Here is a 14,075-nt window from a genome sequence, read left to right as displayed (position 1 = left end):
ATATACATATATATGTATATATATATATATATTTTTTTAACTCAGTAAACTTGTTTGTCAGAATCTGTCCTATTTAGATAATCCAAAAGACATCTGCACAGAGATCTTCATTTAAATATTTCTTTTTTTTAAAATTAATTAATTTATTTATTTATTTTGGGGGGCGCTGTGTTGGGTCTTCGTTTCTGTGCTAGGGCTTTCTCTAGTTGTGGCGAGCAGGGGCCACTCCTCATCGCGGTGCGTGGGCCTCTCACTATCGCGGCCTCTCTTATTGCAGAGCACAGGCTCCAGACGCGCAGGCTCAGTAGTTGTGGCTCACGGGCCCAGTTGCTCCGCGGCATGTGGGATCTTCCCAGACCAGGGCTCGAACCCGTGTCCCCTGCATTGGCAGGCTGATTCTCAACCACTGCGCCACCAGGGAAGCCCTAAATATTTCTTAACCTAGCGAAACTTTCGAAGTTTTCAGCATGTCTAGAAATACAGGAATTATTAAATAATTAATGGTACAGCTGCTTGACGGAATACTATATAGCTATTACAATGATAACTATCCATTCTGTGTAGAAAAATTTTAAATGTTAATGATATGATATTAAGCTTTTTTAAGTAGCATGCATTATTTCACATCAACCACGTCGGGCTTTTCTTTGTGGCAAGGAACAAAGTGAGACTCTTTTGTTGGCAAGGGATTTATTGTAAGGACACACGGACACACGGGGAAGTAGGGAGACAGGATACAAGAGCATCTGCAGCAAAGTCAAGCGGTGCAGAGAATAAAACTTTGGGACCTGAGGGTTATTCAGGCTGTCACCTCCTTATGCTGTGGGTTCTCAGCACTAGGTGGCTGGGCTCCCTTCTGTGAGCTCTGCCATGTGGTGCATCAGCCCCTCTTGGTCTTTGTTTCTATAGCTCAGTTGGTTTTTCTCTACTGAAACCACTGCTTACCCATGACACCCACGGCTTTGTGCCTTCTGTCACCTAATGCCTTCTGCTGACTGATTTCTGCTTGGCCCCAGTTTTCTGTGTGTCTCACATTTGAACTCCCCAAGAAAGGAGATCTAGTTGCTTTAGTTCCCTAATGTCCCATTCATCAGAGCTCTCAGACCAGACCACCTCAGCATATAAGCTGTGCTTCCATCAAGTGCCCAAAACTGTTCCCATCAGCTCTGGTCCAAAAAGTGGCCACACAATATGAATGTGGCAGGTGCTTCAAGTACACCAGCCACATATCCAATAAAATCATAGTTTTGAACCATGTTTAAAATAATAAAAACATATACATATGAAAACAGATGGGAAAGGGATACATTAAAACCATCATAGTTGGGTTACGATGGAGGGATTACAGCTGATTATTTTTCTCCATTTTGCAATTTTCATTTAATGATACTGTAATTGCCTTTTAGTTTTCAAATATTTTTAAAAAAGTAATCTCCTCCAAGCAATAGGAGTCATGCAACCAAGCTATTAAGTTCAGTCTCTCCCCCAAACTTGCCTTGGAATATACAGCAAAGTCACAATCATTAAAGCCTGTGGTCACCCTTGCTCAGCAGGCGGAGTATTATTTCTGGTTTATCTTGCCAGGTGAAGGCCATAATTGTAGGTTGTGAAAGCACCTTGAAGGCAAAAGTGTCTGTTATTATTCTGAAAACATCTTTCAAATTGCTATAATAGCATATGTCACATGAGCAGAACATAGAACCTATAACTAGCTTGGTTGTAGAAAGACGTCCTTCATCCACAGGCCAAGTATTTAAAAATACCACCCACTCAATTGTCAGACATCTTCAGGGCCCGAGAGAAACTACCACGGCAGTTTTGTGAAACCAGCCACCGCTGGCTTCACTTTGATCTTCCTCTGTGTACACCCTTCTTTCAGCTCCTCTGCCACAGACATACAGTTACTAAGTATTATTATTGTTTGGTAATAACTCTAATTGCTACAAGGACTGCCCGAGATGAAAAAGGAGAAATCGAATTATCAGATGCACTGGTGTCAGAACTGGACAGTCTGTTTGTATCTCGAAAGGCCTGAATCCCTTCTCCTTCGTCCCCAGCCTTAACACGGGGCGCACAGGCTGAGGGCGGAGACCCCAAAGCGGGAGACTGGACCACTGCAGGGCTGGGGACGGGTCCAGCGTTCGGGAACCGAGATGCCAAAACCTCCCGCGCTCCTAGAGAGGACCCGGAAGCGCGGCGCAGTCCCGGAAGACGAGGTGCTGACACACTTCCGGCCTTTGTGACTCATTGTGTCTGTGTCGAGGCGTCGGGAGGGCCTAGGTCCGTGCGCGGCGCCCTTCGGCCGGCCTGAGCCCCAGAGTCAGCTCCCCTTGCTCGCCCAGCGCCCCCAGGCCGTTCCCGGGGCTCACGGTGAGACTTGGGGCCGGCCTCTGGGGGGAGCGGGCGGGGCCGCAGGGGTGTGTGCGTGGGGGTGGGCTCTGCAGCTGCGGCCCCGGGGTCCCCTCCGGGCGGCCGGGGCGCAGCGTGAAGCGAGTCCGTGCCCGCGTCCCCGCCCCAGGCCCGGCCGTCCCCTCCCCACCGCGGGCCCAGGCGGGGAGGGGGCGACGGTCCTTGGCCGGGGGTCCTGGGAGGCCGTCTGCGGGCCCCTTCCGGGCCCCTCTCCAGTGTCGTCATCGTCGCTTGACGTTTCTGAGAACCGGGTCGCGAGCGAACCGACCCCTGTCTGAATGTTCTGCTCTGCTTTCGTCGCCATTTGCTTTGATTCCAGTGAGAGATTTTTTTTTTTCGGGGTCCTTGCAGGACCTCGAGGTGAAAAATGCGGAAGGCTGAGAAATGGACACGTATCAATGTGCCGCATACGTGTTTCCAGATCACCTGCTTCTCCGCACCCCACCCCCACCCCCGAGCAGTGATTAAAGAGCTTTTGAAACCTAGTCAGAGTGCGTAAAGAAATGATTTGGGTCTAGTAGAGATTATGTGTACATCCCACTCTCTTTCAGCTTTATGGACTATTTCGAAGGCTTTTGAAAACGAGCTGTCCAGTAGATGAGGTGGATTTTCCATTTCTGGGTAGTAGTTATTCTGCCTGACTTGGAAGGGGTGAAGAGTGAAAGGAATTTGTGGAAATTGCACTGGGCCTTTAGGAGACTGATTAACTGAGTGACCTTGGATAAGATAAGACACTTCCGCCAACTCTCAGTTTTGTCATCAATCAAATTAACTAGGTTTTCTCCAAAGGCCCTTCCAACTTTGAGATAATTTGATTTGGTCAATGTAATTGAAAAATTCAGCTACAGTTCAGCCTGACACTGACCCCCTGCCCTCCGTTTCCTGCGGTGCCTCCAGTACTCCATAAGATACTTTCATTATAGAGAGCAGCTGTTACATGGCCTGGGACCAAAGAAAGCATTTATTGTACAGACCATTGCTAGGCGGATTGGAGGTGGTCAGTAAATAGTTGTCGAATTGAATTGTGGAGCATTCATTGTAACCAGTCAACAAAGCCCTGTTACTATATTGCCAGCCACGTGTGGAGAAATAGCTTTATTACTTAGGGAACCATAATGATCATTTGCCCCAGAATGTTTCTCCAAGTTTGTATGTCTCTGAATTACTATGCAAGATGCTTGTTCATTATTTCATGCAGTTTTCACCAATCTTAAAATACAAACAGGGAAGCTAGCTACTTAATATCATAGTCTTTTGCTGATTCCCTACTTGATCTAAGCATTTAAATTTTTTCTAACTTTATATTGTATCTAAATGCAGATGAGTGTTATGTTAAATGTTACCTTTTCATTCTGAGTATCAGTATTCTTTGGGTAGCTAGTTGTCTTTTAAAGGTAGCTTTTTCATGTTTTAAAACATCTTAGAGCTCTGTTCAGAAATGGGTGAGAGGCAGTTTAAACTTTGAAGACTATGCCCTGGAAAAGATACTGGCCTGTTTAGAAAATAGCCTTTGGAATAAACTGAGCTTGTAACTCCAAGCCTTTTTTGTAAGAAAATCTTTCGTATTTACCTTCGGGGAGAACCAGGTACTGGGGGTAATCTTATCTAAATCAGATAGTGTGTCAGAATGGTTTTCAGCTCAAAGGGACCCCAGAGGTAGTTTTTGCTTCTCTCTTCCCTCCCCCACCCCGCCCCAATTTGACAGATAAGGATACTGGATGTCAGAGAGGTTAAATAACTCACCCAGGGAGGGACTCTTATTCATGGGAGACTAGAATTCAGGTGTTCTGCCCTGTGCTGCTTTCACTATTACAGGATTTCTCCTGTTGCTTAATCTTTTAAGCAGGCTGAAAATTGGAAAGTATAGTTACACCTCTTAAGTTTATTGAAAAAATTTAAAACACTTCTCTAGTGCCTACTAAATGCCAGAGACTGTTTTAAGTGCTTCATATATGTTAACTCCTATAATCCTCACAGCAACTCTGTGAGACAAATACTGTTTTTTAACCCAGAAAAGAAACATCTGTACTTAGAGTAACTAACCTAAAATCAGCTGGTAAGTGGTGATGCAGCTTAGTGAAACTCTTCCACGCCTGTAATTTGAGGGCAACTTTGAATGCTGTATGAATGGGCCAAAAAGAGTAACATTCAGTCAAATATTTTTTAAAAACTGGTGCTTGCAGAGAGGTCATACTAAGTAGTCTAAGAGGTACAAAGACGCATACTCTTAACAATAGTCCAGTCGAAGAAGACGGCATGAAAAATGAAATTACCAAGAAAGAACTTGAATAGCAAATGCTTGGTGGAGACCATTAGGGCTTAGAGTTTAGAGAGAGGAGAAAAGATTGTGTGCACAGATCCTCTGAAACCTAAAATAAAACCCAGCCCTTCCGCCGCTGTTGTGACTTTTCTCCTGCCCAAAGTAGGAGTAGAGAACTGTTGGGGGGGGGGAGGGTACCTGTCGAAACTGGGGGAAGAGGGACTGGCCGTGCCCTCATCTGTGTCCCTTTAGGTCTCACTTCCTCCTCAGAATCCCTTCGTGTTGAGTCCCACTGACCTAAGGAGCATCCTACTCTTCAAAACTGGCGAAGGTGTGGGCACAAATTAAGATTCCTTTCCTTTTAATCTCCTTAAATGCCTAAGATGGAACAGAAGTTTCATAAATGAGTTTTTTTTTCAATTTTATTTATTTACTATTTATTTTTGGCTGCATGGGGTCTTCATTGCTACGCATGGGCTTTCTCTAGTTGCGGCGAGTGGGGGCTGCTCTTTGTTGCGTGCATGGGCTTCTCATTGTGGTGGCTTCTCTTGTTGCGGAGCATGGGCTCTGGGTGCGTGGGCTTCAGTAGTTGTGGCACACGGGCTCAGTAGTTGTGGCACGTGGGCTCAGTAGTTGTGGCTTGAGGGCTTTAGAGTGCAGGCTCAGTAGTTGTGGTGCACGGGCTTAGTTGCTCCACAGCACGTGGGATCTTCCGAGACCAGGGCTCAAACCCATGTCCCCTGCATTGGCAGGTGGATTCTTAACCACTGCGCCAGAAGGGGAGTCCAATAAATGAAATTTCTGACACCAGGCTAGATGCCACACTAGCTCTGCTCAGTTGTCTCTTTTGAAGGTCCCACCTGGTTAGAGTTTAGATGATTCCCACTTGCATCTCCTGCCGTGTCATCTTAGTCACGCAGCTCTCCAGTGAAAACAGTGGATGGCAGGTGAGGCCCATTCCTGAGTGGTCATCCTTCATAGGCCTTCCTCTTCGAAAGAATCCGTGTGTCCACAGAAGCCTTTCCTTACCCCACACGTTGGGACAGAATGAGTTCGGTGTGATGGTTGGAGCTTGAACTGAGGGGTCCCACAGACCTAATTTCAAATCCTCGCTCTACCATTCAATTGCCCTGTGACCTTGGGTATGTTATTTAACATCTGTAAACCTTAGTTTTGTCATTATACAGTGAGACAACAATGGTACCTACCTCCTGAGGGTGTTGTGTGAAATGCCTGGTACATAGAAAGCACTCAGTTAACATTGGTTCTTCCTGTAATGCCTACTGGAGGCTTCTTGAACAGATGAGGGGCAAGTTGCATTTTAGCTTAGCTCTGAAGGATAAGTAGGATTTGAAAAGGCAGAGAAGACTGGGAGGGAAATGCCAGGCATTATCATGGGAGAAAAGGATGGTGTTCAAAATACAAGACATATTTAGGAAGTACTGAGTAGACTCATTTTGCTGGATGGAAAAGGTTCGTGCAGGAGAGGGAGAGAAATTCATGGGAAATGAAGCTTGATGGGGAAACTGGGACCAGGTGATGGGGAAACTGGGACCAGGTGCTGGGGAGTGTTGACTGCAAGGCTCTAGAGTTTTCGGAAGAAGATCTGAGAGCAAGGTGGGAGGTGAACTGGGGGGGATGAAGGCAGGGCACCAAAGAGAGGAAGCTGGCCTCCACAGAGCTAGATAGAACAATAAGAATGAACAAAGAATTACTTCTCCCTGGTGCTTGGAGACTGAATGCATGCAAGGAGAGAGGAGTCAAGGAAGGTGAGATTCTGCGCCTGAGTGATGAGATATTTGTGGGCTGTCTGATCACTAATTGCCACTGAAGGCAATAAGACGGCAGGGGGAGCTGTAATAGTTGGAGTTGTTCTTTTTTCTTTTCCTTTTCCTTTTTTTTTTTTTTTTTAATATTTATTTATTTATTTGGCTGCGCTGGGTCTTAGTTGCGGCATGTGGGATCTAGTTCCCTGACCAGGGATTGAACCCGGGCCCCCTGCATTGGGAGTGTGGAATCTTAACCACTGGACCACCAGGGAAGTCCCTGAGTTGTTCTTATCTCTTCTGTGCCATTTAACAGTCTCCCCAGTTCCCTAGAAGATAAGTAAACAAAAGTCCTTGTCCTTGAGGGGCTTAGTTGGGAGGTGGAGATAGGAACTGCAACTCAAGTAATGATAATACAAGGAGAGTAGAAGTGCCTAAGACAGGAACAGAGAAAGTACCAAGGGTGTTCAGAGGAGGAAGATATCTTATTTAATTCAGAATGTCAGGAGACAGTGTACATCTTGAAGGGTGAGTGAAAATTTGGCCAGTAGAGGTGGATAAAGGTGGGAGATTGGTCCCAGCAAAGGGGTGAAGATGCAAAGTCACACCCTATGCTTGGGGAACCCTATTAATGGGCCCAATAGGCTGAAATACAGGGGATCACTACTAAGGAAAGTAATGGGAGTGGAAAAGTCGAGTGGGGTGTGTTGTTTGAACACTAGATCGGTAGATGTCAAGGATTCATTGACAGTAACTGAGGGGAAGGAGGGAATGATCAGAAGCATACTTTGGCAATACTAAGTTGACCTTGGTATGTTGTTCGTATTGGAAAGGGGAGAAATGGAGGCTAGAGAAACCGTATGGAGCTAAGGCCCTAGTCTCAGCAGGAGATGTGGAGCCTGGATTAGGGTGGCGGAAGACAATTCTGGGAGGCACAGCTGGAAAAGGTAGTCTTTCTTTTCACTTTTCAGAATGAAATAAAGAGACTCAGCCTTACAGGAATTATTTAGCCTCCAGCTGGGAGAAAGCTAGCCAAAGGAGTGATCCCTTGGACTCCCTACTCGCTGCCTCTTCGTGTCTGGGTCCTGGCTCTTCCGATGCCCCAGCTCCAGGGGGGCTGTTTCCTGGAAGCTGCCTTGTAGCTGTCAGTCACTCCTCAGGGCTTCTCCAGCACTCAGGTTGTAACCTCCTTAGAACTGTTGGCACATCTGCTTTGTACTGTAATTATTTGTGTAAAAATAGGAATGGTGCTTCTCATCTTTTTATTCCGCTCAGTCTAGCAGGACACTTTGCACACTGTAGATCTGCAGAAATGGTTAGGAAACTGAATGCTCGTAACTGTAAGGACTTTCCAGGTAAAGCTGCTCTGAAGTTGAAAAACAAAATATATTTCCTGCAGCAAGGTGGGTGGAGTGCAAAACAGCTCTGAAGGAGTGGATGGGAAGGGCTAGAAGATGGTTTGCAACAGGACTTTTACCAGTTTATTAAAATCATTGGAGAAATGATTTAATTCCCACATTGTTTTTACATTTATGTAGAAAGCCTTTTTGAATGTAATATTCTTTATAGTTATTATAGACTGCTATTGTAATAAGGATTTCTGGTTTTCATTAAGGACCAAAGAAAGAGAGAGAAAAAAACTAATCCTGTGATAAATCTCAGATTAAAATCATATTCTTTGCGATTAGAAGAGTCATCTCCAAACTTTTCTGGTCACACGTTCCTGTCAGTAAAAACTATTTAGAAAAATTACATACATGTACCAGTGTTTTGTATAATTAAAAAAATACATTAAGTTTTGCTATTCTAGAAAAATTTTTGTGTTTTCAATGTACGTGATCCTTTTTCCATCAAAATTAATAATTTTTCAGTGAGAGCCATGTAATTAAAAATACTTTGCTAGTTTAAAACTCTTGGCTTATCTTATTGTGATAGAACAATTGGATGCTCTGTCTCTAAAAGTTGAATTTGATGCTTAATTTTGATGGCTGTAGAGGTGGAAAAGAAAAGATGCTTCACAAAGATTTGTCAGTTCAGATGGAAGTGACACATTGTTGCCTCTGCTTAGTAACTCATGATTGATCCTATCCACCAACCATGTTAAATTTTTGTTCTTGAAATTCAGCTAGTATGTTTCCATTTTCCATGCCCTTAAATCACCTGTTCTTACAAACTAATCAAAAGGTGTTTTATAAAGGGTGGGATGAATTGGGAGATTAGGTGTGACATAAATACATTACCATGTGTAAAATAGATAGCTAGTGGGAACCTGCGGTATATAGCTCAGGGAGTTCAGCTGGGTGCTCTGTGATGACCTAGAGGGGTGGGGTGGTGGGGGATGGGAGGGAGGTCCAAGAGGGAGGAGATATATGTATACATATAGCTGATTCACTTCATTGTACAGCAGAAACTAACACAGCATTGTAAAGCAGTTATACTCCAATAAAAAAAAAAAAGGGGGGTTTAGCCAAAAAAAAAAAAAGGTGTTTTATAATTTTAACAAACAGATTTAAGACCCACTAAAAATCCTCATTTGGAAGATTTTTAAACAAATTAGGAAATATTTCCAAGTTTTTAAAATGTGTAGATAATATTTTCCAGGAAACTGAGTATCATTTTTGGCAGTTAAAATTATGTAACAACACACATCTGTTCTCATAATAGTTCTTTCCTCACACTTTTTTTTAAGCAGCTACTTTCTCACTTATCGGTTGACTTCTTAAGTTTGATTTAGTTCCACATTTGTTTTTACCTTCTAACCTTGCTGAGTTAAAAATTGCTGTGCAGTTTTCTTGTTTGTGTGTGTTTGCATCGTTAGTATTTCCCTAATTGTAGTTCTCTGAAAGAATCTCTAAAGCTGCTTGTCTCTCTTTTTTTTGTGATGTAATTGATACATAACATTATATTGGTTTCAGGTGTACAACATAACGATTCAGTATTTGTGTATATTCCAAAGTGATCACCACAATAAGTCTGGTTAACATCTGTCACCATAGTTACATTTTCTTTTTTTCTTTTCTTTTCTTATTTATTTTTGGCTGCGTTGGGTTTTCATTGCTGCACGCAGGCTTTCTCTAGTTGCGGCGAGCGGGGGCTACTCTTCGGTGCGGTGCACGGACTTCTCATTGCGGTGGCTTCTCTTGTTGCGGAGCAGGGGCTCTAGGCGCACAGGCTGCGGTAGTTGTGGCACATGGGCTCAGTAGTTGTGGCTCGTGGGCTCAGTAGTTGGGGCACACGGGCTTAGTTGCTCCGAGGCACGTGGGATCTTCCCGGACCAGGGCTTGAACCCGTGTCCCCTGCATTGGCAGGTGGATTCTTAACCACTTTGCTGCCAGGGAAGTCCCCTACATTTTGTTTTCTTTTGATGAGAATTTTTAAGAACTACTCTCAGCAACGTTCAAATACGCAGTACAGTGTTATCATTAACTGTAGTCACCATGCTGTACGTTACATCCCCAGGACTTACTTGTTTTATAACTGTAAGATTGTATCATTTGACCCATTTTGCTCACCCCCCCCCATGCTTGTCTCTTGTGTGACATGTGACAGTTCAGCATTTAGACCAAGTGAGCTTGGTAGTGTCCATTGGTGCATTAAATATGGTTTATTTTCTCTCACTTTTAAAATATAAATAGACATTCTGATATTTTCTTTCTCTGTCCAAAGTGGATCACCTCGTACTGACCAAGGCACCCATAAAAATAATAGAAATAGCTAGACGGTGGGTTAGCAAGTCCTGGCCTTCAAGTTTGGCTTGAGTGTTGACTCTACTAGGTAGGTAGCCTCCTGCTCCTGAGCAGGTCACTTGAGTCATCCGAGCCGGTCATGTCATCTGTGAGGCGGTGCTCCAAGGGTGTCGTGGGAGGGGCTAAGATGGCTAGTGTGCTGCTGAAGCGGGTGCCTGGCACCCCACTAACGCTCAGCTCTCGCTGGGCTTAGCGTGTAAACACATGATGTCATAGCCTGCCCTCCTCCTGGAGGCACACACCCTGAGGGGGGAATTTGCCAGTTGGAAGTTTGTTTGCAAACCTTAGTATCTAAAGTGGCAAGGAAAACTGTGGCTCTGGAGGCTTTTTTTTTCCCCCTTTGCTATTCAGAGACATTTTTTATTTATTTATTTATTTATTTATTTTATTTTTTTTTTTTTTTGGCTGTGTTGGGTCTTCGTTGCTGCGCGTGGGCTTTCTCTAGTTGCGGTGAGCGGGAGCTACCCTTCGTTGCGGTGCGCGGGCTTCTCATCACGGTGGCTTCTCTTGTTGCGGATCACGGGCTCTAGGCGCGCGGGCTTCAGTAGTTGTTGCACGCGGGCTCAGTAGTTGTGGTGCACGGGCTTATTTGCTCCGCGGCACGTGGGATCTTCCCAGACCAGGGCTCGAACCCATGTCCCCTGCTTTGGCAGGCAGATTCTTAACCACTGCGCCATCAGGGAAGCCCCCAGAGGCATTTTTAATGCCTTGATGTGTAGCCTTGTATGAAGTATTAACAGCACATGTCACTTTTCATAAAGGTACCAATAACTTTTTTTTTTTTACTCCTTCAGGAATAGTACAGAAACAGATATCAGAAAACATCTCCCAGGACAGAAAGGAGAGCACAGACCCTGTTTGGATCAAGTCAGGTCCCTGAGCCTGAATGATGACTGCTGAGTCAAGGGAAGCCACTGGTCTGTCCCCCCACGCTGCCCAGGAGAAGGACGGCATCGTGATAGTGAAGGTCGAAGAGGAAGATGAGGAAGAGCACATGTGGGGGCAGGACGCCAGTCTGCAGGAGTCTCCTCCTCCCGACCCAGAGATCTTCCGCCAGCGGTTCAGGCACTTCTGTTACCAGAACACTTTTGGGCCTCGAGAGGCCCTGAGTCGACTGAAGGAACTTTGTCACCAGTGGCTGCGACCAGAGATAAACACCAAGGAGCAGATCGTGGAGCTGCTGGTGCTGGAGCAGTTCCTTTCCATTCTGCCCAAGGAGCTCCAGGTCTGGCTGCAGGAATACCGTCCCGATAGTGGGGAGGAGGCTGTGACCCTTCTGGAAGATCTGGAGCTGGATTTATCAGGACAGCAGGTAAGAAGAGGGGAAGCCTGTCCCGTGTGAGCAGCACGTGGACTTTGAGGCTGGAGCAGAGAGAAAGTTACTGACTTAAAGTTCGTATTAATAGTCCTTGTGGTGCTTTGATCCTGTTCTGCTTGGATATTAAAAAGTATTCTAGCCCTGTCCTTCCTGCAGCCACTGGTGTATTTACTGTCTTTTTTCGTTTGTTTAAATTCCTGTTTAAAAAGTGATTTACCCACAAGCCCAACCTGTTTGTCCTCAGGTCCCAGGTCAAGTTCATGGACCTGAGATGCTCGCAAGGGGGATGGTGCCTCTGGATCCAGTACAGGAGTCCTCGAGCTTTGACTTTCCTCATGAGGCCACCCAGTCCCATTTCAAGCATTCATCTCGGAAACCCCGCCTCTTACAACCACGGGGTAAGAAGCAAGGTTTCACATGGGGGGAAAGAAGCAAACTATTCAGGATGGGAGTGCCCTCTCTGTGTTGCTAAATGCCTGTAATAGAGAAGTATGTTTGTTTCTATTGCCGTTATTACTAAATATCAGAGGAAATATAACTTACAGACCAATTTCAGGAGTTAAATAATGTTACCAAGGAGGTAAGTGAAATGTGCATGATGAACTTGGGTGGACATTATATTATTTGTTGAATTGTTAGTATTCTGGATGTCTAGCAGGTTTTTTTTTTGTTTTTTTTTTACAGGAAAGTCTTAGGAACAGATGAAATATAGCCAACACTCTAGTATGTCGTAAATTATCTTTAAAAGGATCATTTATCAATTCATTTTATTTAAAATGTATAAAATACTGTATAACATCACTATTTCTAGGTTACTTTCAAAAATTCCAAAGAATGGGAAAAGGATGGAAAAAATATTTTGTTTTTGGTTGAGGAACATGAGGCAAAAAAAATCACTTCAGGGTCATATAAATAAAAATCAGTTGAATTTTTTTTCCTTGAGGGAAATATTAACAATATTTTTATCCAATTTTAAAATCAAAGTTGATACCTAGAATATCAGTGAAAGAGAAAAAAATAACATGCTAAAAGTATGGTTGTTCAGCAAGAGTTGACAAAGGCACAGTCCTTGACCAGTGTGTGTATTTATGGTGACATTCAGGATAGGAACATTAGAGCTTAAGGAAGTATTGTGTTCCGTGCGTTCTGCAGGACAGCCAGCGCTCGTAAGCTGGAGCAAGCCTTGTGAGCCAAGCAGTGCGCTGTGATGTTTGTCCACCGCTGTCTACCCAGTCCCGTTAGGTCCTCGTAGGGTTTGTGAGCTCTCTCCACACTCCACCAGGTGAAGTCAGGAAACGGAGAAGGATCTTCGTGGTTTTAAGTGCCAGGTTAGGGCTTCAGGTTACCAGAGTAACAGCTTTCCAGACCCTGGAACATACAGTTGTTACGTCGTAAATAGTTCTCGAAGGAATTGAGGCGTGTGCACTTACTCTCAGTTTCTCTTTGTGCTGCTCATCTTCCAGAGTGTTCCTAACTCTCAGAGGTTTAAAGTGCTAGGTACTTGATCTTTGTCTACATTTTGCTTTAGCTTATATTATTGCCGTATATTCTGAAATAGTTACAAGATTTACTAATTCCATTTCATATTAGTTTTTTAGTATCTTTGCAGCGCAGTAACATCATCTGTTCACCAGTAACATTTCCAAATCTAACATTACTTGGCAAGGGAGGATTTTGATTTTGACATTTAAAATTTTTCCAGTTTTTCTTGCACATCGCAGTTAGTGTGATCCTATGTTGTCGATGTCTTTTATTAGATGAGTGTCAACCCAGACCTTTATACATTTGTAAATGTCTCATCGACATTCGAACCATGTGTGCATTTTATCCAAAAACTGTGGCTAAGTGAGGGAGAAAAGTAGAGGGACAAAAAATGGCAGAAACTTACCCAGAAGTAAGAAGAGCCCCTTCCTTCTCTGTGTTTCAAGATATTACTACTAAAGATTTTTAAAACTGTTGCATTTTCCACAACTGAATGGGATTCTGAAGTCCTGGTACACTGTTCGTTGGACTGGAGAAAATTAAATTATGAGCCAGACTTGAATGTGGGCTGAGTGTTACCTACTTCTGTGGCTGAGAGTAGGAACCCGGGTTCTAGTTCTGGCTCTGCCCTCTTAACAGGATGATGTTAGGCAAGTTGTTTACCCTCTTGGGGCCTCGGTTTCCCCTTCTTTAAAATGAAGGAGTTGGACCAGGTGATTTTAAGGACCCTTTTATGACTCCTTGTTACTTCTGCTTAAGAACAGAGGTCTTGGGAAGACACACATCATGCCTTTTCTTTCTTATATTCTCTGTAGTTCTCAGTTCTGTAGTTAAACACTGAACACTGGGCATGCTGGTACAGGAAAGAGGGTGCCCCTGGGCCCTTCTTTGAGGGGAGGCCCAGAGCAGAGCTGGCTTCACTCACAGCTCCTTTCTCCTCCCTCAGCTCTCCCTGCCACCCACGTTCCTGCCCCTCATCACGAGGGGGGTCCCAGAGACCAGGCGATGGCATCTGCACTGTTCTCGGCAGATTCCCAGGTGAGCTGTGGGCCCCTCTGCCCTCCTGAGTCCCTCGCATCTGCCTCTTCCTGGGG

General features: G+C 44.5%; 1 protein-coding gene across 2 annotated transcripts in view; it reads left to right on the top strand.

Annotated features, from left to right (window-relative positions):
* Positions 1–2,254: 2,254 nt before the first annotated feature.
* Positions 2,255–14,075, top strand: part of LOC133103804 (zinc finger protein with KRAB and SCAN domains 1-like) — a 39,159-nt gene continuing 27,338 nt past the window's right edge. For both annotated transcript variants that reach the window (XM_061209338.1, XM_061209337.1), the window contains exons 1-4: positions 2,255–2,370; positions 10,976–11,493; positions 11,744–11,897; positions 13,928–14,019. In XM_061209338.1, the coding sequence (XP_061065321.1) occupies positions 11,068–11,493; positions 11,744–11,897; positions 13,928–14,019 (672 nt within the window). In that variant the 5' untranslated portion in view covers positions 2,255–2,370; positions 10,976–11,067. The remainder of the gene's footprint in view (positions 2,371–10,975; positions 11,494–11,743; positions 11,898–13,927; positions 14,020–14,075) is intronic.

The sequence above is a fragment of the Eubalaena glacialis genome, chromosome 13 (genome assembly GCF_028564815.1).
Source record: "Eubalaena glacialis isolate mEubGla1 chromosome 13, mEubGla1.1.hap2.+ XY, whole genome shotgun sequence".
Classification (NCBI taxonomy): Eukaryota; Metazoa; Chordata; class Mammalia; order Artiodactyla; family Balaenidae; genus Eubalaena; species Eubalaena glacialis.
Note: the sequence above shows the minus strand (reverse complement) of the source record. Positions and strands in the feature narration are given on the sequence as shown.